This window comes from Falco rusticolus, chromosome 4, assembly GCF_015220075.1.
Source record: "Falco rusticolus isolate bFalRus1 chromosome 4, bFalRus1.pri, whole genome shotgun sequence".
NCBI classification, from domain to species: Eukaryota; Metazoa; Chordata; class Aves; order Falconiformes; family Falconidae; genus Falco; species Falco rusticolus.
This window is the reverse complement of record NC_051190.1, coordinates 111,136,733-111,163,292: the sequence shown is the minus strand read 5'-3', so window position 1 is coordinate 111,163,292 and position 26,560 is coordinate 111,136,733. Positions and strand designations below refer to the sequence as shown.

The 26,560-nt window shown below is 38.4% G+C and overlaps 1 protein-coding gene across 4 annotated transcripts; it reads right to left on the bottom strand.

Annotated features, from left to right (window-relative positions):
- Positions 1 to 656: 656 nt before the first annotated feature.
- On the bottom strand, positions 657 to 26,560 carry TRA2A (transformer 2 alpha homolog). 4 transcript variants are annotated; one of them, XM_037387241.1, is made up of 8 exons: positions 26,309 to 26,560; positions 16,746 to 16,879; positions 14,984 to 15,083; positions 11,722 to 11,910; positions 3,260 to 3,375; positions 2,596 to 2,703; positions 1,830 to 1,897; positions 657 to 1,655 (listed from the first exon to the last, which is right to left on the bottom strand). In XM_037387241.1, the coding sequence occupies exons 1-8, from the start codon at positions 26,342 to 26,344 to the stop codon at positions 1,645 to 1,647; spliced, it is 762 nt and encodes a 253-aa protein (XP_037243138.1). In that variant the 5' UTR covers positions 26,345 to 26,560; the 3' UTR covers positions 657 to 1,644. The 4 variants fall into 4 exon arrangements, with proteins under 4 accessions (XP_037243138.1, XP_037243137.1, XP_037243139.1 ...); XM_037387240.1 differs by having other exon boundaries at positions 14,984 to 15,155; positions 26,309 to 26,559; XM_037387242.1 differs by having other exon boundaries at positions 14,984 to 15,155; positions 16,746 to 17,470; positions 26,309 to 26,558.

Sequence of the window (26,560 nt, the reverse complement as noted above, 5' to 3'; positions counted from 1 at the left end):
CCTTTAATTTTTATTACGAGTTTAACTGCAATTTATGGCTGAAAAATAATGGATAAAAGTATTGAACAACAGCCAGAAAGTTAGAACTTGTTTTGTCACCAATTTCTCCTGGTACGTTGTATCAAGCTTTTAAGAATTGTTGGATGTGTGTTAATCTTTCTTTTAATTAATTTTTAATAGTTCCTGGCTCTGACATTCACAAATAGTTAACAAAATTGTGTTTCATATGCTTGCCCTCTTAAAATTATGACAAGCTCTTCTGGTGGCATTCCCTGACAATCAGGACGAAATGATTTTTGCTGTGTGGGCTTTGTAGTCCTGTTCTTTTTGCTGTGCCAACATCAACATTCAACCAGCCACATGGCGAGCTATTTCAGAGTGCAGAACGTGCCAGAAATCTCAACAAAGTCAGTAGTGTTTCTCTCCTTTTAACCATCTCACCGTGACTCCAGCAAGTGCCAAAGGCGGCACAAGAGAAAACCGGGCTACCCACTCTGCTCAGCCACCCCACAGAACTGCGTGCTGATTCTCGGGGGAGATAAGGCTCCTGAGAAGACACAGAAATGCTGACTTTATTATCCATACAGCAATATTAAGTCTTGTTTAACCTATACTCCAAGGTGACACCAACTGCAGAACAAAAGACAAGAAACCACTTATCAGTGGAATTAACTTTTATTAAGGGGGAAAAAAGGTTTACATGTAGTTGTGGGTTTTTCCATCCATACTTTCAAAACTCCAAAAAAGGACTGGAAACAAAATTTGCTTAATCATTATTGCAATACCAAAAAATTGGTGGGATTTGTTGTTTGTTTTAGTGTTTTTTTTTTTTAAGTGAACAGCAAATTATATAACTAATTGCTACGTTCAATAAATATTTTCTCTCCTGCACCGATTAAGGGGAAATATTCAACAAGTAAAACAAAACCCCCAGGATTTTTAGTTTTAACTTCAAATGTTATCCACTGTGCAGCAATCCAGAAACTTTATCTATAAAACACAGCATTAATTTTGAGTGTACAAGGATCTATTTTCCCAGTCAGTCAAATACCAAATTTTGCTCTAGCTCAAATAGTCTACACTCAAAGCAACTACCTGACAATAATAATAATAATAAAAAAAAATTCTGGTTCATGACTATCTAAGTAAATTTGTCATTACAGAAAAGGCTCAAAGTCATTACTTGTTTATCAAAGTAATAGGTAAACTTTTTAACAGAAAGGTTAACGAGTTACGTGGAAATGCAGGTTTATACTGAAGTATCTGAGTGTGTATACTACATATGACATGCAAGCTTTAAAAATATCATTGCTCTCTTCTGATTAGTCAGGAGTCCAATTGTTTTAAAAACAAAATAGGAATGACTTCCAAAACTTATCAGCACTTTGGGTTCTCTATTTCATTTTGCTTAAGATGTTTTACTACACAAAAACTACAACAATTACAATATTTAAGAGTATTACAATAAGGAGGGATGGAAAACAGGAATACTTCAACTGAAGATATGTATATTCTAAATGAACCAAAGATTCGTAAAAGAGCTGGATGGAGGACAAGGGAGGATGGGAGGGAAAGCAGTAGGGAAACTAAGATCTGAACTTTGTATTTAAAAATCATATCTTCAACTTTTAACTCTTCTGATCTTCAGTAGCGCCCTGGAAAAAAATAAGACAACACAATTACTGTAAACTACCTGTACACACATCACCTCAGCTTTAATGTGCCCAGATTTTGTGCTTTCCCATTCAGAATTTCCATTGATCAATTAATTCTAGTAACAAGAAGGTTTAAGCCACCCGTATTGTATTTATTCCCTTGTATTTACTTACTTGGACTATAGGAACGGGATCTTGATCGTGATCGGTATCGACTATAATAAGGCGATGGTGATCGTCTCCTTTAAAGAAAAGGAAAGAAGAAACTCAACAACGTCAATTATGAAAGCAGCCTTATTCACATCGCTTCTACAGAACAGAACCATTTCCTTAGCACTGAAAGACTTGGCCTGCATGAATGATTTCAGCTTTATTTGGCTATGGCTTACAGTTATTTAAAAAACGCTTTTATATTTCTCTATTTGCTGTATTTAAAACTGTAAGATATTCCCAAAGAATTTAATAAACTCTCACTAGCCCTGCAAACACATGAAGTGCTTTTCTAGATGCCTACAATTCTTGTTGAACAACATTCTCTAAAACTAGATAACATTAAAACCAGTGAGATGGTTATGAAATGTCAAGCATTAAAAATCCCATCTACAAATAACTCCTTTTTAAACAGCACTGTCTATCAGCTGTCTCTGGTTCTATATACAGCATGGAAAAACGAGTTCACTTCTATCTGTCCACCACATTTGTAGGGTACATGCTCCACCTCCTTCAGGTAGCAAAATTAACCCCTTGCCCAACTGTTTACTGTATAACCAAGTTACATTAACACCGAAGATTATGACTACTTTAATCCCACAAACCCTAACACATAGCAAGCATGTATACAGAATCTTGCTACAAACCGAGTAACAGTTTTTGCCACTTAGCTCTTCAGTTTTTCCAACAACTCCACTGTTCCTACAGAAATAAAATAAAAATTAGGTACCTGTATCTGTAGTCATATTCTTCATATCTGTCATATCCTCTGTCATACCCCCGATCATAATATGAGTCACGGCGACGACCTGCTCCACCGCCACCACCTCCTCCACTGCTATTAGGGAAAAAGCAAAAAAAATTACTGTAGAGAGCTACTCTTCATCTTGATTTAAATTATTTAAAAGCTTTTTTAACGTGTTATTGTAAATTAGCCACTTAAGACTATGCCATGAAACAATCTAACAATGAAACAATTAAAAGAAAAACGCCTTAAAAAAAAAACAAAACCAAAAAAAACCAGAAAAACCTGCCAGAGATTTGAGCCTAATTCCCATCCAAATCAAAGGCAAATGGGTACCTTAGTATTTTGGTAAGCTAAGGGTGCATTAAGAGACCATGCTGGATATGTATTTTTAAAAAGAACTCCTTCAGTTGTTTATTTATTTATAAATAAACTACAATACAATAAACACAATAAACTACAGTAGGATTTAGTAGTATATGTGAACCATAATAGCACGTTCTTTATATTAATAAGTTTGTGATAAAATACAATTGGCATAACTCTTAATGCAAAAAAATTATCTTTGGCTCTGTTTCTTCAACCAGACTCCAGGCATTCGGTTTAAAACCATTTTAGTCCCATTACAGGAAGGAAGGGAACTCCTTACTGTGTTGGCCTGCCCATGTAAATGCCTGGGGTGGGTGTATGTGCTCTCTTGGTGATGGAGTAATCCACCCGAATTCTCCTGCCATCCAGCTCCATGCCGTTCGCATGCTCCATTGCCTGCAGGACAGACAGGGAAGAGGGACGTGAGACCTGCATCCTACTGGAACGCTACATACAAAACACATTATTTTCCGTCAGAAACACAAGCCCTGGGTTTGTTTTAGTTAGGCTGGTTACTAGTGCCCCGCTGTGGCGAATGGCTCATCCCTGTCCCCTGGCCCGTTTGCCGACAGTGCTACAGGACCGCACCGGGGTGCCGGAGCACCGTGACACACAGCCCTTCTTCGGAGAGCCGGGTGCTAACCACCAACAGCCACTTTCCCTAGACTTTGCCTTCCACCCACCAGAAAGGTGAAGCGAAAGCCTAACCAGCTTTTTCTGAAAACGGCATCTTCCCTGCCGTCCCCTGACCCCGAGGGGCTGGGCGGACTGGGACGCTGTGCCGAAGTGGCTTCCTGGAGGGGGCACATGGCGGGGCTGCTGCTCGCCGGCTGCCATTTCACGCTCCCCCAGCCTCCTGCCATCTCCCTCACAAGGGCCTGCTCCAGCAGAGCTCAGCAAAATGGCGGGCCCAGCCTCCATGGCTCCCTCATGACAACCTGCCTCCCCGCTCGGCTCGCAATCGCGGCTCGGGGAAGCTGCACCGGGCAGGCAGGCGCCCTGCCCCCGCCCCGCAGCCCCCCGCCCCGCACGCTGCTCTGCGCTTTGAGGATCAACAGAATGGCCTTTCGCACACTCGGCATCACCGAAACGGCTTTTCAAAGGAGCAGAGCGTACTTTTGAGAACTGTATTAACGCAAAAGTAACTTTTAAAATCCCCCCAAATCCAAAAAACCACAAACCCATAGGATTTTAACAAACAGTTAACGCTAGACTTAAAAACCATTACAATTCAGAAAGCAATTTTTTTCTTTAATCCTTTCATCTGCTGTTCGAGGATCTCTCAAATACTAGTACACATCACTTAATTTGTGACACTAAGGACAGCACTTAGCCCAATAGAGCTTATTTTTGTTTTTCACCTGTGGAGAAGAGACACTGTTAAGAATCTTGAGTTAAAAGAACACAACCACTTTGCTATTATTTAACTGTGAGGAACAATACACAACCTCAAAACATGAAGGTACCTCAACCAGAGCATTTTTTTTTTCCTAATAATGAAACGATACTACTCAGAAATATAACTTTTTGCATATCTTTAACAAGAAACTTATTGAATATACATGTTATAGAGGAGGAAACAAAAACCTGACACCTGCCTGATTTAACTGTGATGTGCCCAAACTGGAAGCGAATAAATGATCGCTAACCTATTTAACTACACTTAGTCTGTTTTAATAATGCTGTTTGTAGCTATGCCACATCGCCACCTAGTGAGTTCTGTCCCCAGACAAAACCAGAACTATTTACCTTACTGCAAGGCAGAGTCAAACAGCATTTCAGATCTTTAAAAATCCACTAAAGTACGTTTTGTGGATAAACCACGATCGTTAGCTTTAGTTTCCTTGCCTCAGTTTCCTAGCCTAGGGACTTTTTTTTTCTTTTTTTTTTAAAGTCCTCTTCCACAAGGATGATCTAGATTAAAATAAATCTGTGCACACATCCTAGGAATGTATGTGTGCACAAACCTAAAAATGAAGGCTGCAAATAGCTGGCTGAAAAATCAGCTTCATGATGAAAACCACCTTTCTGGAAATGCAGCAATACGCACGTTATCTTGAAAAGTAAGGAATTTTCTGCTTCTTGGCATTTTTACATCCAATCAACAACTTGCAGAGTAATAAACTCAGCTGACAAGAAGCCACCTCAAAACTAGGACACCTGGCACGTGTTTTATTTAGTGAAAAGAACAAACACCTCTAAGAGGAAGAGTTCTTTGACATTGGGGTAGTACAGCGAAGAGCAACATACCAGCAAGACAGATGAAGAGTTAATTTTGAGACTTGATTGTCTGTCTTGGAAGTACCAAGAAACATGTTACATTTCAGTGGATAAAGATCAGTTCACAGTTGTCAGTCTGCAAGAAACTCTGATACCCTGGTCACAACGTTTAACGACCTACTTTAATTTTAATTAAAACTTTAATTTTCTTAGCTTAGCTGCCAACAATAACTGCCAAGTAAAAAAAAAATTAAATAATCACAATCTTTATTACATATACAAACATAAGAAAGCCTTTTACAGTTTTGACTGCATTCCCTAAATACAGAGAAGTTGCAATCTACAATAAGCCATTATGAATCCAACAGCAATTGATAGTTTGTATCACTCACATTTGGACAGTAGCAACTGGGAGGTCCTTCCAAAGAGGTTTTCAAATTCTTTGCATCATTTCTAATGACCACACCTCAAGTCTTTGAAACACAGTACCTAAGCTGGCATTATTACCTAAGCACTGCTGCAATAGGATCCAAAGCACTATTTGAAAACCTGTTTCAGACAAGTGATACAAAAGTATTTACTTTGTACAAAGGCTGTAAAAAACTACTGGTGCTTCTAATTACTGACACGTCTGTGTTTTGTTATGAACCGGTTTTGGATTATACAATTTTATTAGACTAATGTTAAAACATTTAAATTCACTTTTCTTGCTGATTTTGGGTATGCACCAATGTTAAGAACATTTAATGTAAAAGAAAAATTGCACTTTCACTCTAACCATGTAAAGACATTCTCAAACACCGTTTAAGAAAGAGAAGTGTATTTTCCAGACCATCAAATGAAACATTTTAAAGGGAAAAATCAAATTATATTGGGGTTTAAGACAGGTATTACCCCTTTAGGAGCCTTTAACTATCAACAGTCCATTTTTATTTCAGCGTGGATCTTCTTCCAAATACCTGAATGTTGTCGAAAGACTTGCACGGATTTTGCAAGGTAACAGTGAGCAGGCAAGCAAACGGGATCCCTACAAACATGTACTATTACTTTTGGTTGCAAATGCTGCGGAAAATAAGACTTTGTAGTCCAGAATATACATCTGTATGTTTGCAGTCAGAAAATAGAAAATGAGGATCAGGAATAGCACCGGTAATATTTCAATCTTAGATTACAGGTTTTAACCTACAGCAGCCCATTCATAATAACAAAACCTCCTTCAAATTATTATCTGTAAGGTGTTAGTTTGACAAAATGAGCAGCTCCCAAACTACAGGATCATGGCCTCCAGTGCCAAAAACAGAAAGGAAGCATTACATTTAACAGATTCCAATTTAATTTGATATTTATTACAGTATGTGGTGTTTTATACATGTATTGGCATTTAGGTAAAGGAAGTTTTGAAACACTGAACTTTTAGTTATATGCACACACCTGCACAGGTGACTGATATTTGTTAAGCAATCAAGAATTCACTGAAAAAAAATGATCTTTCAGTCTGGATAACGCCACACACAGCAGCCTGGACAAGGAAACAGGTCATTGGAGAAGGGTGTGGGGAGGAAGTGGGGAGAAGGGAGAGAGAGAACTTGACTGGGCAAAGCTGGTATCACAGCCGCTTTACCTTTCTACTATGGAGTTCAAGACACCATTGGTGTTGAACAAAAGATCAAGCTTTCACTTCAACTGCATCTAACTGCTTTGAATTACTTCAATAATGTGACATCACTACAAAGTTAGTGATGTACAGACTGAATACTTGAATAGTTAAACACAATATATGCTGGGACTCATTCCGAGAGTGTATTTTCATGATTTAAAAATAACTGTGTAAGATACTGTCTTTTTTTGTTTGCTGTGGGTTTTTTGGGGGGTTCTTGCTTTTTTTTTTTTTTTTTTACCTGAAGTCCTTCCCATATTGCATTTAACACCACCAATAAAACAGCACCTCTACTGTATCACAGGTACAGCATGGTATGAACAGTCATAATAGGTTAGCTTTTCTCCTCCCTGTATTAACTAAAGTTCAGGTCTGGATTTAATGAGGACATCTGGAAAAAAATAATCTGATGGGATGAAGAAAGAAAATAAGAAACACAGCTTTTTACACTTACTGCTGTCTGAACAAAAGTGGATTTATATTGTCTAGTTTGAGGCTTTGTTTTTTGAATTACTATTAGAATAGTCAGTGATAATTTTTAAATATCTAATTTTATGATCTTAAACATCTATTAATTATATTATGTTTAAAGCATACTTCAAAGAGTTTAGTAAGAGTCAAGAAATACAGGATTTTAGAAAACCAGAATGGGTAACTGGATATGTTTCTGCAAGTATTAGCAATTTCATGGTATTTCAGAGTCTCCAGAGTCTGCAACTTGTAATTGCAAACACTTGAGACCTTCTTGCATTCTGTTATGGTATATCAAGGGTCCCCTTTTGATACCACAAACAATACTTAAAGCATTTCTTCAACAAGCTATGGGAGAAGTTTTGGTCAATAATGACATTCCTAAGCTGGTCTGCTTGCACCACAGATTAAGCGTCTTACAAAACAGAATGACAAATCCTGTTATTATTCTGGTCTTTGCCAACTGAATTAATAATTCAGTTTGTCTATATAAAGTTTGTCTTTACTGCTAATAAACACTACTTCAGAAAACTGTTCTGAAAGGTGGTCAAAACTGCAAAGAGTATACAACTAGCATTAGAAAACAGAAAATTTCCGTATTGCCAACAGCTGCTGTAGCCAATGCTTCTCAGATGAGTTCTTGCTACTATAGACACATAGTACATTACAGTAGCCTTGGTTTAAACAACTAATATTAGTATTCTGAGTTACTGAAAAGCCGAATAGTGGCACATGAAATCCCTGGTAACTGTAGGAGGAATCATCACCCTTGAACAGCCAACACTTATCACTCATAATCCTCTCAATTTATTATTAACCCTGAGATTCCACACACATCCCAACTGTTTTCTTTTTTTTTTTTCATATTCTAGTACATAAAATTTTACATTCCTCTAAACACAGGAAGAAAATCCTATTGTGATAGGCAGGTGAATATCCTGTAATTCAGCAAAAATATCGCAAAACTGCAGTATTACAACACTGGATCAGTGCCAGTGTTGCCAATACTGAGAACTACATAAAAAAAGAACTCCAATCTTGAGAAATGGGTCCTCCACAGATGTTTACAGATCTTGCCCTTTGCACAGTGTTGCATGTGTGGTTCTAAAGACTTAGCAGAGGGTAGTCAACATAAGATACTGCAACACACAAGGCAAAAAAGTAATACCAAGTATTACTTAGTGTTTTGTTGGTTTTTTTAAAAAAACACTAACTTTGCGGAAAAAAAAAAAAAAAAATATTTTAAAACCACTATACCTGTAAGAAAGAATACCTTTTCTAGAAAAAGGTAGATACAAACATAAGCTTTTCAAATAGGCTTCGAGCAAGCACACCAAAAAACATCAGCACAGCAAAACCTCAGGTCTTCTGGACAGCCATCCATCAGTCCTCAACATCTGCCGCCTGCTATCATCACCCTTTGAACTAAAAGACCATGTTCAGAAGCATCTTCGATATGGGTCAGAATGTAACAATCTAGTGAAGTGCTACCTTGCAAATGCTAGACCACTGCAATGAGACCATTAATGGGGAAGGAACCTTCTGTCAGACCATGAAGTTTCATCTCAATCTCCACAGAATTTCAGAGTAGAAGAGGTTCCACATGAAATCTTTAGAATGTATACATTCATCCAGCATTTCTTTCCCAGTCCTCTTAAGGTGGAATGACTGAAGGTACTGTGATGCTCTGACAGCTGCTCTACTAGTAAGCAAACACTGAAGCTCTGCTCCTCTTTATAGCCAGGATGATCGTGAACAGCTAACGACAAGGCTGTAATGGTGTTGTAAGCAACACGAAGTTCTGAAAGTCTGGTGAAAAGCTTTTACTACTGCCCCTGTGATGTTTTTAGAACACTGCAAAGCACCACCTTTAAGAAACACTAGTTTACATTGTCTTACTGATTTCTGCAACATCAAGCTAGTTGACAATTCAAAATGTCTTCACCACCCTATGGAACTAGAAACATTGCATCACTTTGTTTCAGAATCTTGACGCTCAGCAACATTTTAACCAGCTCAATAATTGATCCAATTTGTAAGAAAGGTAACCAGCTACAACAAAGATCTTGGAGGGATTTCAGCCACAACAGAATCCACACAATAGCACACTGATCTATCTTAGGCCAAGTTATGAGTTTAAACTACTAACAATTCATTTGGAGTCAAGTCTTAATATTACTAGTGCTTGAGAGCACATCAGCTGAAAGACTTCCCTGTGTTGCCTCTCTTTGAAGAACAACAGTGAAGATCACTAGAAATCCTCATTTTTCTTTGGAATTCTGCACATATTTAATCCACCTACGACTGCTTTAAAAGGGCTGGAAGGCAGTTCAGCATCTTATCTACAGTTTTATATTCTCTTTATTCAGATGCTTAGGGTGTTGGATGTTTGGTTGGGGTTTTTTAGGTTTTTGGTTTGTTTTTTTTAAGAGGAAAGGGATTTACTCAGAACAAAAGTAATTCAAGTGTCATTGCTTTTATGCATACTGAACTTCTCAGATTTTATCTTCCATTCAGAGAATTACTCCATGTCCTTCACTGTTTTCCTACAGGGCCTGTCACAGAGTTTCACAGCTATAGCTCTATCCCCTTTTTGTACACTAGCTGCCACTTAGTGCCATCTTTAAATCTGTCCTGAAGGCCCATAAAATAAGTCAAATGAAAAAGTTCTTCTCCTGTCCTTTCTGCCAAAGTATTTCAGTTATGTAAATTCCAAGCGCTGGGAGGGTTTGCATCCTTTCCCCCTCTTCATGCACTAGTCCACTGGGGAATAAAAAAATGCGTTTAATTACATTCCCAATTATTTCAGCTCCTGTTTAAGGTGCTCATCTTAATTTCTGTATTTCTGACCACAAGTAATACCCCATCTTTTTCTCTGCATTCTGGTTTTGTAGTATCTGCCAAAACAGCTTTATACCAAACCAATTAATTCATGCTATTTACACAGAACATTTTAAGAAATGCATGGTGTCATGCATGACCATTGCCCATGGCAACTAGGAAAAACTCTACTTCTATAGACATATGAAGCTGTAAAATAGACAAAACTGGCACATGAATGTAACAAATAACTGTGCAAGTATTTTGGATGTTGAATGTTCTACAAGAGAGTCACATTTTCAAAATGCCACTGCACTCAAGAGTGCAAAAAAATACAGGGTTAAAAGTTAGAAGATAGTAGGCCACTAAACATGGATATACAGCTATCCACCCCACCAACTCCTCTCTCAGCCTGTCCAAGTGATAGTGGGGAAAATACAGAAGGGACACTAAAGGAAGTTTTATGTCCTCTTACTTACCCCTACTACCTACAACACCCACACATATATACATCTACAAATCCTACTCTTCCCATAAGCTGATTCTCTGTTGGATCGTACCAGAAATCAAAGATCAGAACTGAGTCTAGTTCAACCAAGTCATCCACAAAACATTTTTTCATTAAAAAAGTCATCAACTAGCATCAGAGTTCTCATTTTTCAGCTACTGATAGTAGATTCCACAGCTGTCACCCTCCCTCCCTCCAGTGCTAAGTGAGAAAAGTCATATCCAAGCATTATGAATACACTTAACAAATGTAAGCAAAAATCAAACAGCAAATCTAAAACATCTGCCCAAGGTTGTTAATCCGTAACAAGATGGTTGAATTCTGTGACTCAGTTTGTCCAAGAGCTAATCTCACAGTGAAAGCTTAAAGAAAAAAATTTTTTGAAAAATGGATTTGCCTTTACTTTTAATAGCAATTTCACCTTCAAATTTCAGCGAACATTCTAAAGCTTACATTAACCCTACACAGGTAAAAAAAAAGTACTGCTTACTGTGGTGAACCATAACACAGGCTGCTGTTCATATTCTTTGATTCCTTCTGTACAGATCAATTGTACTAACAACTCAGCACAGCTATGAACAGCTATCCACATAATTAGCAACATCACTGACCAAGGCACAAATCAAGACAAACCCACTATTTTTCAAGTGCATGATGACATACTTGCAGAGAAGAAAATGGAAAGTAAAGAGAATCTAGATACAGAAAACTACTTCAAAATATTTTGAAAATTAACTATTCAAAAATACTAGGAAGCTTCTGCACCTCTCTAAAGATTTACTTTCATTTTGAAGTAACAGACTAAAATCAAAGCAAATGCTCATTAGTGATTCAATACAGACAGCTCATGTTCAAAATTTGCCTAAGCATTGAACATTGAACTAAAATGCTTCATTTGTTTAGAAGTGCCATGTTGTTTCAACAAAACTTTAAATTAATCTCACCATCAGAACCTACTAGTGAATACACAAGTGAAAAACGTCCCCTCTATCCCTGCCACCCCCAGATATTAATGAAGACCATGCACAGGGGGCACACCTGTTAAAGCAGTAAAGCACAACTTTACCTCTTTAGAATCATCAATTCTCTCAAAATACACGAAAGCAAATCCTCTTGATCGTCCAGTCCGCTGATCATAAACCACATTGACACCAGTCAAAGGTCCGTAACGGGAGAAGACTTCACGCAAGTCTCTCTCAGTAGTATACAGACTGAGACCAAACACTCCAAGACATGTATTAGGATCTGGATTAGCCTGGTAAGACAAATGTTCAACTCCAATTAAGTTTATAAAAAAAACAAGTTATACATTCTTACATCAAAATTTCTCAATTCCCAGAGGTTTTTAATCTGAAGAAAATGAAACCTTATTATAAAGCTTAACACTTCAACAGTTACTCTGATTTTACGATATTTTCAAAAAGTCACTACTTCCATTAATTTTATTTTTGAAAAAAGAGAAACTTCTCATGTTGGTAAAAAACTCAGTTGATAAAAATTAAGTATTCTGAAAAGCTATAGAATAAGAGAAAAGCTATAAAATAAGAGAAATCATTTTATCAGAATTTTGTACTCGAATCACCAATAAGGTACAGACATGACATACAAGTCCATGCTAAGAAAGGTCAGGCAGCCTGAACTCCCACTCTTTCAGCCTTTTTGCACTGTCACCACCGGTACTGAAAACTTGCATGCTGCCTCCAGCTGCACACACTAAACGCATTTGAGCTCCTAAGCACAGAGAGCTGAACTATAATTTAGCTTCTACCAAAACTTCTTCCCCCCTCAACACTTACTATCCAACTGTACTGAAAGTTAATATTTACATTTGAAAGTTTATCTCTTTTCACTGGTAAACTGGATGAAAAATCACTTGCTTCTTTCATCTAGATAGTAACAACTGTTGAAGGCCAGTTCTGTGAAACTGTAATCCAAAAGCACAGGCACTTTTCTACAGCAAGACTCTTGATTCTCTATCTATGCGATACAGATCTACTTAATACATTTCACTTCAACTACAGGAAGTCAAATATGAAATTGTACAATTTCTCTATGAGGTTCAAAGTTTCTCTGCATGCCAGAGAGTTAATCTAACATCAACTCCACTGTAAGAATTATTTTGATCAAAGTTAACATTTTTTTCAGTTAAGCTTCTGGCACCTGTTACACTAGATGCAGCAATTTAAAAACACCAGCAAGAGGCATAGGGATTTAACGTTTCTGCTACAATAACAACCGGAAGTTGACAGAGTTAAAATTTATATTTCAGTTTCAGGTTTTCAAAGCCACTGATGTACAGTAATTTATGTCTCAGACCGTGCCTCTCAGCCTGACTTGAAGAATGAACAGGTTTAGATCTTTGGTTGTGTTTTTTGGTTCAGTGCTTTTGTGCAGGAATCCATTGTGAAAATAAGATGCCCAAACTAATCATACTTGAAGTTTCTTTCTTTCCATTTGTCAAAGTTCAAACTTTTCTTTTAAGACATGAATCTTCAACAGCTCCTTATTACAGCTGAAGAGCACAACAAAACCTGGCAGTTTGTCATTTGAAAGCTTTAATTATACAGCTTTAGGTTTCTTTTTTACTCCGTATTTCCATCTATCTGATAATTCAGCGGCATTAACAGCTATACTCCTCTTATTACTGAAACTCTTGTGAGTCTAATGAAGTATCTGTCATTTAAATCATTGTTTGGACAAGTCCCTACATACAGTACATACCAGTACTGTCTATTTTTTACATCCCCCTTACACTTAAACCCTATTACCTTTTCTGAGGCAAGAGAAGCACTCAGAATCAGTCTGTGTACCCTAAGCAACAAGTGACGGTTACATCACAACTGGAAGAACTAAACTGACTGTGGAGGACTACAAGACATCTTTTACATTAGGATCTTGTACTGCCTCCCATCAACACAGTATGCAAGCTCTCTCTATAAGATCAGAAGTGGCAAAATTGCTAGAAATTTTCGTGGTGTCTTTAGGACCTTGCTATTTAGGGGATTCACATCTGGTTGATTTGAGTTTCATCTTGATGCTACTAGAACTACTCCTTAGAATTAATGTGAAATTCACTGTGAAAACAAGTTTCATGTTTCACAGAGTCATTTCCAAGGCAAAAAGACTTCTTCACAGAGCAAAATATTCTAGTGTTTCCTAAAGCAGTAAAGCAGATTTATTCATCTTTCACCAGGAAATCTGCTAACCCTTCTTAAGTTCAGTTATTCCTGCCAATTTTTCAAGACATTAGATTCATATTTACTACACCATGATTACACACTGGCAACAACCCACAGGAAGTGTAACTACAAACGTTGCTTCACAACAGCTTAAGCCACTGTACGTTAGCACTGCTGTAGTCCTGCCCTTTTCTACACAGTCTTGTCTTCTCCCTCACACTGGTATTATCTGGTCCCGGTGAGATGCTTCACCAAGGTAAGCCTGCTAAAAAACTATATCCTTTTTGACAGGATTAGTAAAAGATTCAGAGAAACTAAACCAGACTAAAACTAGAAGGACTGGAAAAGTACCACAGCCCTCATCAAGTAAGAGGCAGACCTGTGTATAACCGCACTCATATAGATCAGCCTGAAGTGACATGGAACCAGAAGCTAAGGCACTGAAACATTATAAAGGCGGCCATTGGCAGAAATCTCTCAAAATAACATAAGATTAGTATCTTCGATCTTGGTTGGTGTACCTATACTTCCTCCTGTCCATACAGAGATACTTCTCATCTACATTTCGAGAGGCTTACTGATCCTTATCATAACGGAAGTTTTCTAGTCTATTAAGATTTACACGTTAGCTAATAACACATGGGTTCACTTCTAGTTAAACCAAATTCATTAGTCTACGGTATAAACTCACACAATCACAAACAACCTTCAACATAATGGGCTGTATGAGCAAATAAACACTTGAGAGTTTTCTTCTTTGGCTCCTATAGTCAATCTTACCAATACTGTCAGGTTGCAAGCATGCACAAGGAAGATCATGTTTTTGTGAAGGGTACATATATTTGGAACTGTAACAAAAAGATCAGAAGGGTTCAGCTTCTTAGAGCAGATAGACAGAAGCAGGTGTCACCCTACCTGCACGTATTGTAATGGTATGGTTTCCAAAGAATTTCTACAACTGCCCTGCCAGTTGCAGGCCCAAGAAATAAATGCCCAGCTCTAAGGACAGAGATTGCTGTTCCCACCCCTGCCCCAAACTTCCATATGCAGTGACAAAACAGAAGGTCAAATTCAGCCTGCAGGTAACCTAGACTACACTGATGTAAGGAATTGTTTTGTTGATACTCAGCCTTGATGAACATGACATACTCTGCTGCCAGTGTGCCTTCTCCTGTTGGACATTGGAGAATGACTACGGCTCCTTCGACGACGGTATTCTGGCGTGTACGATCTGCTTCGAGAACGTCTCCTATGGGAATGAGAATGGGAATGGGATCTGGAACGAGTGTAACGTCTGTGCGAATGTCTTCTGGACCTGGATCTTCAACAAAGAGAAAGCTTTTAGTTAGGTCAAATACACATGATATATTGAATTGTAAGCCTTACACTTCCTAGAGAAAAATCTTTTTTTTATTATTTTATTTGAGGCTCTCCAAAATTAAAATAGTTAAGTCTCTTCCACTTTGCACATCTAAAGACTGTGTGGATCTCTTAACCTACTCAGTAGCGTTTTTAACTGTGACAGTACTTCTGGCATACAAAGAGAATTATATTCACAACAGTTTTTGGGAAGTTCGAAGTTTAAACTTCTATCAGCTTGGCTGCACTTGTAACTAACACTGGCAGAATAATAGAGAAACCAGATATGCAACACTAAAAAACTGTCTTGGCTGAAAAATTGAAAGATGCTGCAGCATCTACAAATGAAGTTCACCTAGGTTTGAAAATTATTCAAGACGAAAAATACCCCTGCTTAACTCCTCAAGCATTTCTTTGCAGATATCTAGCCAATGATAAACTCAGTTTTTAACCAGCATCATCACAAAGTTGCATGATTTCATATGGGCATTATATCCTAACAACAGTTAGTAGTTAATTTTCTGGCTACACTGCAAGAAGAGAAGCTATAACATTTGGCTGAACTTTGGGAATTCAGAGTATGTAACTCTTTATCAGCTGCCCTGGTATAAAGTGTATAGATAGGGAAGATGGGTAACTGATCTCTCCCAAGAACCAGGGAGCAGGAACATAATACTATGTAATTCCTCTTTCCGCTCCAAAGCTACAAATGCTGTTTTCTGGTTTCTCTCTCCATTCATGAATGGATTCAGTAGCTCTCCCCATTTTCACCAGTACAACGGTACAAGGGAAGAGAGAAGATGGGTAGTATAAGCCAGGTAACATTTACAACCTATTTAGACAAAAGACACAAAAGACATTCTTCCTCTGTTCTGAGCAAGCTTTCTCAGAACTGAGAGCTACAAAATTTGCCTCTCTATACACACGCTTGGGCTAGAAAAGGACACATGCAGCATCAAAAAATGAATTTCAATCTTAGAGCTACCCTAAATCAAGAAGCTATCCATGCTCAATTTAAGCCAGTTTTCAGATTTTGTTTTTAAAGCCTCCAATGAGGCAATGTCAACTACTTCCCCAAGTAGCGCCTTCCAAAATTTCCAACAGTTATAGAGCTTACTTCTTTTATCTAACCCAGACTACCTTTGCTGCAGTTCTCACTTGACTTTTTCTTTTTTCTCCCCTAAAGAAGAGGTCCACACAAGAGTCATGTCCCCTCCTGAGATTTTTGGGGAAGAAGGCAGGAACTTTTACAGAACTGAGATGCAATCTCTTCTCTCCTGGAAGATATATCTACAAATTTTAGTTGTGATTTCTACATTACTTCATCTATTTATATTGCCTTCTCTATTCATACCCATGCTTTATTACTCATGGAATCTTTCCCCAACTATGCCCAACTGTGTAATCACTAACGTGCAAATTAACATAGCCCTGTTAATACCAGAAGGTTTATGATTTTTTAGAACAAGGGGAAAAGAAATCTTGCCAATGTACCAGAAGAACAGGCATAAGTAGCAACGCTGAATTAACATGAACAACTGTCTGGACATACCTTGACTTTGATCTTGACCTAGAGTGCGATTCAGAATGTTTGGAAGCCCTCGATGGACTGCGAGATCCTGACCTGCTCTCCGATTTTACACGAGCAGGACTCCCAGCTGGAGATTTAGACTGGGAGCGAGACTCCTAACAAAAAAGACAGTATTAAAAATGGTATTGGTTGTATAAATGCCTAACTCCTAACATTTAAAATACAGTAATTCTATAATATTGATTGCTCCTGAAAAACAAATGGTTAGGTAATACCCTCCAAAACAAATTTCATTTTGCTAACCCACTGTTAATATTGTATGCTTTCCTCAAATAGGTCCCTGCTTGAACCAGATCACCAATACTCTATTAACTAAGTAATCATGCAAATTCATCTACAACTTGATCATACAGACACTGGAACATAAACCATACATTTACTTAACCTAGGACCCATTCATTCTTCCAGATTCTTTTAATTCTACTTCACTCTTGCTTTCTACTTTTCTTCATTCTTCATTGAGTTTTTCATTTTTCATACTTCGTGTATTCTTCCCCAATTCAAACAATTCATTATAGCCTTAAAAAAATATTCAAGTGCTTCTATCTGACCAATCTTCTGTTCAATTTTTTCCCCCATTCAATTTTAATTTTCTGATCTTTAATACTTTTCATTAGCCTTCTTTTATCTTGATTTATCTTCCACATTCTTGGAAAAAACTCTTCAATTTCTTCACGAACATTAACCTTAATGGAAAAAGAACATTTAGTATATTTAAGCACGTGGGGATTATAAAACTCTGCTGGAGTTCAGATGTTATCTACCAAATTGAAAAGCCAGCAGGTAAAGTGCAAGAAACTATTTTATAAAACAACTTTTTTTAAAAAAATATTTTTATAACTGTATAAGTGTCTATGTTCTAACAATGAGCTTACTGAGTTCTCAGTGGTTTACTGTATTTTCAAAGCTACCCTCCTCCCCTTTCAGATTTTAAGAGGCACAGATACACTAAAAACTAATTAGCACAAATATATTAAAGTATTGATATCAATAACTGTGATTTGCCCCTAAAATAATAACTATGTTCTTCTCAGTATCAAATATCCCAAATTCTACTCCTACACATTATTACTAAGACACTGTCACTTCAACAGAACAGCTAAAGATTTCCAGTCAAAACCTATCTATGCACATACTTACTCTGATAATACATGCACATAGATATATGCAACAATTTATTTTTCTTCCTACTTTTTCTTCCTCATTCTTAATCCTGTTTTCCTGCATATAACTTAATCCATATAAAACAAGATGTGTAATACTACAGAGTTCAAAACAATCCAATAGAAGTAAAGACAGGAGGGGTTTTTTTCTTGTGTGGTAATGCACACAGGAAAAAAACTAGGAAAACAAGCAAACAAAAAGCAGGGTAGGATTTCCCCACATTTTGTAGTGTACAGCATTTCTAGGGAGCTCAGCTATAAAAACCCCTACAGAATAGTATAGTATATACATCTGTAACTTTACAAAAAATGTGCAAAATTCTTAATGAAGAAACCACATAGCCAGTTCCCCTCCCATAAGCATCACATTTCATGTTTATTTGCATAATTTCTTCCCCTGCCTGTCCTCATGATGTTTTTCTCAATTTATTTCTTACTCTGCCTACATCCAGATTTGCATTTTCTTTTGCAGTTACATTCTTCAATACTTTGGGCTAAAGTTCTTTTCAAAGGATGCAGCTCTCACATTTCAAGACAATAAATCCACCAGAAATGGAACCTGAGAGACTCCTTACTAACAAGTATTACAGCTACACTACCTTTCCCCTTTACCTCAATAAAAAGGACAAGACACACATGGGGAATGTCTGATAGGCCTGCCAAATTTATCAATGAGGGCCAAATTTGAAGCTTGGCTGTGACATGTGGACCATATAATCAGGTCTGCATTACAGGTTACCCTTACTAAGTTGCCTATCTGCTGATCTAGCTACATGACTTTCACTGAAATAAAAGGATGTATGTGCACTTAAATATTACCAAATTTTACTTGGTGGTTTTATTTTTACATTTGAAATCCACTGGTTCACTATAGAAAGTAAATTTCCCTTTAGAACCACATCACCTCGCCTCTATTTTGGTACTCTTTGTTGTTTGATAGCCTCCTTAATTCCTGCCTTTACTCCTTCAACTCCTGCAACAATTGCAAATTTATCTGGGAATTATTTCTACTTTGCTCCCTAGCAAAAGTGAATGTTCTTCTATATTGCTGATCAATGTGACATCATTCAGATTTAGACAGCATCCCTCAATAAAAAGACAAATAATTCACCTTCCTCAGTCACTCCTTCATGAGGATACTGCATCGTCCATGCTTTTTACATTTTAAAGATCAATTCTTGAACAACAAGAACTTAAGAAACTTGAACAAAACAAACAACACCCATCCTCCCAATCTAGACACTGCACAATCTAGAAGAGCTGGGAGGTACAAAAAATACCAAAGACCCAATCATCCCCATACACTGTACAAGTCAGTGTCCTTAACTATTCAACTGAAGCATCTTATGACACTGCCCACAGAGTTCCTAATAGTATCAGTTATGGCAACAAATATGTATTAAGCTGCCAAAAGCAAATGTTACATCATTTCATATAGGTCAAGCCCTGTAGCCCCCTATAGGGGCTGCACTCAAACATACAACTTTAAAACTGGAGTGACAAAAGTGACAGTGTAAGTTTTTACACATTTCAAACTACCTCAAACAAACTGTAGATGTGAACTGCAGCTAAAGAGAGATTACCTGTTAGCAGTTGCATACTGTGTCTCTCATTGGCAGGCAATTACATCTCATCTTCTGATGCAACATACATCACCTAGTTATATCTCCTACAGTGCTTCAAAAGGAGATACTAAGGGAATCACAACAGACTACAAGAGTTTAAGGACTTAAGGATGATGCTGAAAAAGTACCTAACAAGATTTAGACCAGCAAGACTAGAGGTAGGGATTAAGAACTTCAAGGAGTCACTTTAAAAGAATTTTTCTCCTCTACTTCCTACTATAAGGAAATAATTAGCAAACTATATCTTAGCCTATATCACAGACCGACCCAGTTGTTCTGCATAAACAATCTATATCCATTCTGCAATGAGACAATTAGTTACACATTCTTTCTTAATATGCCATCTTTAACAAGAGAAAATAAACACCTCTATTACCCAAAGCATTGAAATCTCTCAATTCTGTACTAGCCTTTAAGCAACCTATATGTTCCAATCTTACCTACATCATTATCACAGAAATTAATTTAAATACTGCTTAAAAGAGAAAAGACTACAATTTCTCTCTGGATACTCAGCATTTTCTTATCTTTCTGTTCTAAAGATCCTCAGTCATCTAAAGGCCACAGATAAGACTGTTTCTTAAACTCAGCTTCTCATCCCACAACTATCTTACAAAACAGTACATATTTTAACGCCTCCGGCTTTATTATGCAACTGTCCAGTCACTGCTTTCACCCTTACAAACTATCAGGCAGATACCCACTGTGACCATGTCAAACCATCTAGATTTGCTGTCACTACACCCTGTAGGAAGAGACAGCCAGCTAACTTCCTAACACTCTTCAGATCAGACTTCCCTTTCAAAACAAATGCTACCTCTGCCAATAGCACTTTCTGCATGGGAAAAAAAAAACCAACAAAAAAACCATCCATCCACCCACCCACCCCCTGACAACAAAAAACCCCAAACAAACCCACCAAAATCCCGCCTAAAATAGTAGTTTTAAAAAAATCTCAATCATTAACAGTGTGCTTCCTCAGAATAAGACGTGGTGGCTTCCTCAAGTACGTACCAGGAAATGGGATTAATGATTCACCAAGAAATGGAACTTGGAGCCAAAGAAATTATCGTAGGTAAATACCAAACCTAAAAACTGCAGGTTCAGTTACTAATTCTCTGGGTAAGAAGATGCACTGCTAGAAGCATTTAAAGAGAGCAGGAACAGTAACTTTCAACCTTTCCACCTTCTGTCTTCCCAAAAAGAACATGAAATAAAGTGGTATGGAAAGGATACATGCCCGCCTTCCACCCCCCCTGCCCCCCCATTAGCTCATGATCACATAAACACAGTCGTTGAACAACTATCAACAACTTTAGATGATCCAGCTGAGCATGTCAGTCATGTCAATGTGTTTTGTCCATACTGGTACAACTGTTTAAACCATGTAATTGATGCAACTTATATCTAGCATTTATCTTCCTTGCATCCTTCTAGAAATGCTATTTTCCAATTTTATCACTATTTTAAAAGCACTCGAAACGCTTCTATGCAAAGCAGGATTGCAAAAATCTGTAAGAATTACTTTTCCAGTTTTCCACCTATCTTGAGAAGGTATGATAAAGGGAGGGGGGGCGGGGCAGGGGGAGAGAAGACAAAATTGTTCTTTCTTTTACATCACTTCCATCCTGAACTTGTCATACCATTTCAGAGTATGACAGAAAGGCTATCAAAATGAGATGCTAAATAAAAAAAACCAAAAAACTGAATAAGCTTAAATTAAGCTTTCTATAGCAAAGCATGGAAAGTGAAATGGGAAGAAAACAGGAAGAAAAAAAATATCATTAAATCACACAAATTTCAGTTGAAATTCATTTGGCCTTGTTAAGAAGAAATACATTATGTGGTCAAAAAATGACAGGACAAGTAGTCTAGCAATACCATTAAGCCAGCAAAATGACAGTTCAAAGTTCAAAACTCCTGCCCAAACTAAAGAAATAAAAAAAGTCCAACTTTGGAAAGGGACAGAAAAATGTAAACAGTCAAAGAAGAAACATACTTGGCAACAGCCTACATTCACCGGATAAACTGTCAATTTAGTGATATTTCATCTACAAGAAAGGACAAGATTACGTTTTAACCACTGTTTTGACAGGAATCTACCAACCTTCCCCAAAACTCACAAGAGAAGTAATCTGTGCTTCATACTATATTCTGTCACTCTATACTACAAATAAAACTGAACCCTTAATTAGCTGTTGTTCTATAAATATTTCAATCGTATATGTAATAAGCTTCTATACAGAAAGCAATTCCCAAGTTTTACTGTTTTGAAGTCATGTATATTTTAAGTTACCAACATCAGCAAACTACACATTTCTCAGTGATACTCCTCTGATTAAAAGAAAAAAAAGAAAAAGAGGAAGAGGAAGCTTCAGCAATAAACTTTCCAAAATTACAAGTTCATTTTCTCACTGAGGCTTGAAAACATCCCTCTTCAGGAAGGGTTCTGTAGTAACTCCTTTATCACATATGGAAGATAGGAAACTGAATTTATTTTCAAAAAAAGCCGTCTTCCCAGCTGACATGGTCCAGAAAAATCTAGAATTTATTAAACTTGATAAAAAAAATATAGTCTCCTTTCCCACACTGGTCTTGGAAACCACAGGGTGATCACAGCACTCTCCAAGACAATGCAGAACTCCTGAGCATAAGCAGACCATCACAGCCTGTATTTCAAAAGATATGGAAAACAACACGCCTGCCTTTCCACACAGGTGGCAGGTTGCCACTACAGGAGAGATCGAATACAATAGGCTAAATACACTTCTCACCCATTATTTACCCCCCTACCCACCCACTCCACCCCGTGATCTCAAAATTGATCAGATTTAGTAACTAACATCAGAACACATGTGAAATTAAGTATTTCGCATACAAGCTTCATGAAGCAAATACAAAACACATTCACAGTGAAGCTAACCCAAAAGGCACTTGCATACATATGAACTACGCACACTTCCTTCAACAAGATGGCTCACATGCAAAATCATGTATTTCTTCAAGTGCTTTATTAGACTGAGATCACCGTGAGATTCTGCATAGAGCAGGAAGAGGCAGCTCATTAGAATGAGGGAAGACAACCAATGTGGAGTTCCAAAATGGAGTTTTGTCTCTGTTCTGATAAAAATTATTATCTATTTAGACAAACAGCACATTAATGATCTACTAAACTTTTAAGATTACAAAAATCAAATATGAGAAGCTAAAAAAAAAGTAATTATCGAAGTTTCAACTGGAGCTTCTGAAGTGCAGGTTTGTTCGGACTCCAGCTTGTTGAATGCTCTGGGAAACGTTTTAATGAAGTTGCATCACAGAATGTGCACCAAATGAACAACATCTTATTAAAATTAACAGCAAATATGGAAGGAAGTAAGAGCTGCCTGTCATCTGACAGCAACAAAGGATAAAATAAGCCTCATCTGTCTAATGTGCTCACAAAGAACATTAAATGGTAATAAAATCCTATGACTTTTCCAAAAGTCAAGTCACTGGATAAGAAGCGTGACTTAAAACCTTTTTTCTTCTTTACATCCACAAACTTAGCTCTAGCACATCCACTATATTTCTAATTCTTCTGTCAATTTCTTTCCATTAAATCATCATGCTTGCTTGGGGTGGGGGGGATTTCTTCTGTTCAAACAGCCACGTTCATAATACAGACCTTGCTTAAGTTGAAGTAAAATGACACAGAAACAGAGCAGATGTTAATTAGTCTGAGCATACTTGATTAACATTTGCTTTAAAAAGTCAATAAAGAAATAAGCAACCTCAAGAATAAAAACCCCCAAACCTCTACAATGTCAACAATGATTCTACCCAACACTTTCAAAATGCAAGTCTTTACATTACATTATTTGCATTATCTCATTGGAAAGTTATTTCCATGATTATTCTAAATTTCCTGTTCAGATGAATTAACATTATGACTTTAAAATCATAAATTAGAAGCAAAGCATATACATGGACAGTGTCTCAACGCTGCTAAAAGGAAGCTTTTTTTAAAAAAAAGTAAAACTTCTGATCATATTGTGGGAAAATTAAAAAAATTAACTGAATTATCATTATTTATATATGAACATCTTTTCTTCACAAAGTAAGCAGCCAAACACTTTCTAATTAATCTCTCCAAGACAAACTCCATACATCTCATAAGTAACCACCTTCATCTCAGTGCATCTGACTTCTTCACCACTTGCAAGAATTTTAACTAAAGTGCTTTTGGGCCAATATGCATCTACATGGATAGACTATAAAAGGACTTGAACTAAACTTGAACTCCCTTACTCCTTTGGCATTTGGTTTTTTAAAAGCACGTCACATTATTTAGTATTTAAACTTGAGAGGGGCAGACACGACACTGAAAGGGTACTCCGAATTCTTATTTGCGGCAATTTCCAGGAAAGCAGGTTCTTTACAAACTTTTTTCCAGTTTCTGCAGTTCTTTCTCCCATTGAAAACTCAGGCCATACTCTCCCAGTTCCACGTGCCTAAATGTAGCAAACTGAAGCACCAGGACATTCGGTACAATAGAGTTCTATTCAATTGGCAATAGCAGACTAAACACTGAAGCACCAAAGATGCACATGCTTAATTTTATGCCTGTAAGCATTTCCACTGAAAATGAAACATAAAATGTTACAGTCTGAAATATAATTTATTTCAAGTATTTTAGTAGCATCAACAACAAAAAAGTATTACTGAAGAAGAAAAGAACTGCTTACAAGTGGTTCTTCATTAGTTAGCACAGAACCCCAAAACTATAAATCAACCCGCTACCCGCAATTACGTTCAGTTACAAAAAAAAAATACCAGCAGACAAGACACTGCCATATGCCAGACTGATTGAGAAATTCCAGTGTTAGGGAGAGAAAAGAACAGAACTTTTTCCAAACGAAGACTCAACACAGTCAGCAGGCTCTCTCCAACAGGTAATTTTCCATCACAAAGAAAAAAAACAAAAACAAAAAAACAAGCCAGCTAAGTAGTAGCAGAGTAGCAGTCACAGAAACTGCTACATAGGACTTTTCACATACTCTCAAAACATTATTTTACTTCTACATTTGGCAGCAGAAAGCATGCAGAAATACTGAAACCCCACAGCTATATCAGCTTTATAACATTAACAGACCCATTAAGGAACCTAACATAAATGTTCTGTGGATGAACCTAACATATTTCCTAATAATAAATCACAGTGGGAATAGAGACAAAATAATTTTAAAAATCCAAGTCTTACTGTAAAATGGGAGACTAAAGTAAAAACTTTAAGAAATTAACAAAGCATACTTGTTGCTCAACTTTCTCAGACTTAAGTTGGTTTTCCCTTCAGAGATTAGCTATATAGCCATCTTTGTCCAAGCAATCAACACAAGAACAGATTTTGTTTACCTATCTGGAGGAAGAAGCAGCAGCCAGTCACTGCCCAGACAAGTACAGCACTCTCAGCCTTGGGTTTTTTGGTTTTGGTTTTGGTTTTTTTTGGTTGGTTGGGTTTTTTTTAACCAGCACTACAGAAGCTTAACAGTACTCCTGTAAAAATAATTACTGGAATGTGACACTGCTCGTCCAAAATGTCATCGCTTGTTTCCCCAGGCAGTAACCCTATACAACTGCAAAGCTACTGCCACTGGTTCATCAAAGTCACCAAAAGGATGCTCAGGTGTTCCTTTAAAGAATCTTTTAAAGAATGAACAACAACAACATCATCTCTGCAAAACTAAAGAAAGGAAATAGCGATGCAGTAAGGACAAAGCACGCATTTAACTCCTGTTTCAAGCAGCTTCTAATTCCTGCTTGCCCTGATGATCACTAAGAAAAAAAACCCCAATACTGAAAACGGAAGGGACCAGTCATACTCGCACATGAAAAACGGCAGCAGTCAGAGGGAAGAGAGAAGAAACAGGCCTAACAAGATTACAGAGCCACAGCAGCTTGTTCAAAGTCTTCAGCTGCGTGATCAAGGAGTTTCAACGGTTTAACAACGAAGACCGTACCTCCCCGACGGCTTCAGGAAGCCTGGCCCCGAAGACGATCCCGTCTGCGGGCCCGCGGCCAGGAGAGGCAGCGCACCCTCACTAGCGGACCCAGTCCCTCCTCGTTTACGCGGGCGGAGGCCTCGGCCACGCTGCGCGGGACCGCGCTCCCCCAGCCGCGACCGGGAGACCGGCACTGCCGGCAGGCAGCGTGCGGACGGGGAAGGGCAACGACGCCGAAGCGTGGCCCCGGCACACAACAGAGGGCCGGGACAACAGGGCGCCTCGGGCTCACGGGAAGGAAAGAAAATAAAGAAAGAAGCGGGGGGGGGGGGGGGGGGGGAAACACCGGGCTACAGCAGCGCTCTAAGCCCCGTTTCTGAAGAAAAAGCCTGCGCTAGCAGGGTGGAGGCGAACCCGCAGCACCAAGGCTCAGGGCCCGCACCCCGACGGAGGGGGATGGGGACGGGGACGGGGCTACGTGATGGGAGAAGGAAGCGTGTGAGGTTTAAGGCAGCGGAGCTCAGCATCGGGTCGGCAGAAAGAAGGAGGAGGGGGGAACAAAAGGAGGGACAGGGAGAGAAGAAAGACGCGAGCGGCCCACGGCCCAGTCAAGATTCGGGCGCCTGAAGAAGCCATTTTAGAGACAAGCTGCGTTGCCCCCACCCCTACCGGGCCAGAGGAAGCGGAGCGCCCCCACTCCCCTTCCCCGGGTCAGGTCACCCCCGCTCAGCACGGCCCGGCTAGGGACGGCCACTCACCCTCCCCTCGAAGTTGTTCTCCTCCACGTCGCTCATGTCGGCAGAGTCCTGGCCACGGGGCTGGGCGAACGGGGACGCTAGTCCCGAGCAGCAACTGTACCCACAACCGCTACTGCTATGATTGTTGCTGTTATTATTACCGCTACAGATATCGCTGCCGCCTCCCTCCCGCCAGAGCCTCCCAAACTGTTTCCCGCAGCAGCGCAAAATGGCGCCTCCGCTCCGTCTGCGCCCGACACCGCGCGGGGGGCG

What these genes read in the sequence shown, in the direction of transcription:
- TRA2A (XM_037387240.1), bottom strand. Translation starts at nt 26,344, where the DNA reads ATGAGCGACGTGGAGGAGAACAACTTCGAGGGGAGG. An exon ending in AGGTCAAGATCAAAGTCAAG is followed by an intron (nt 15,156 to 16,745) that starts GTATGTCCAGAC and finishes TCTTTGTTGAAG; the next exon opens with ATCCAGGTCCAGAAGACATT. An exon ending in GAATATGACTACAGATACAG is followed by an intron (nt 1,898 to 2,595) that starts GTACCTAATTTT and finishes TTTTCTTTAAAG; the next exon opens with GAGACGATCACCATCGCCTT.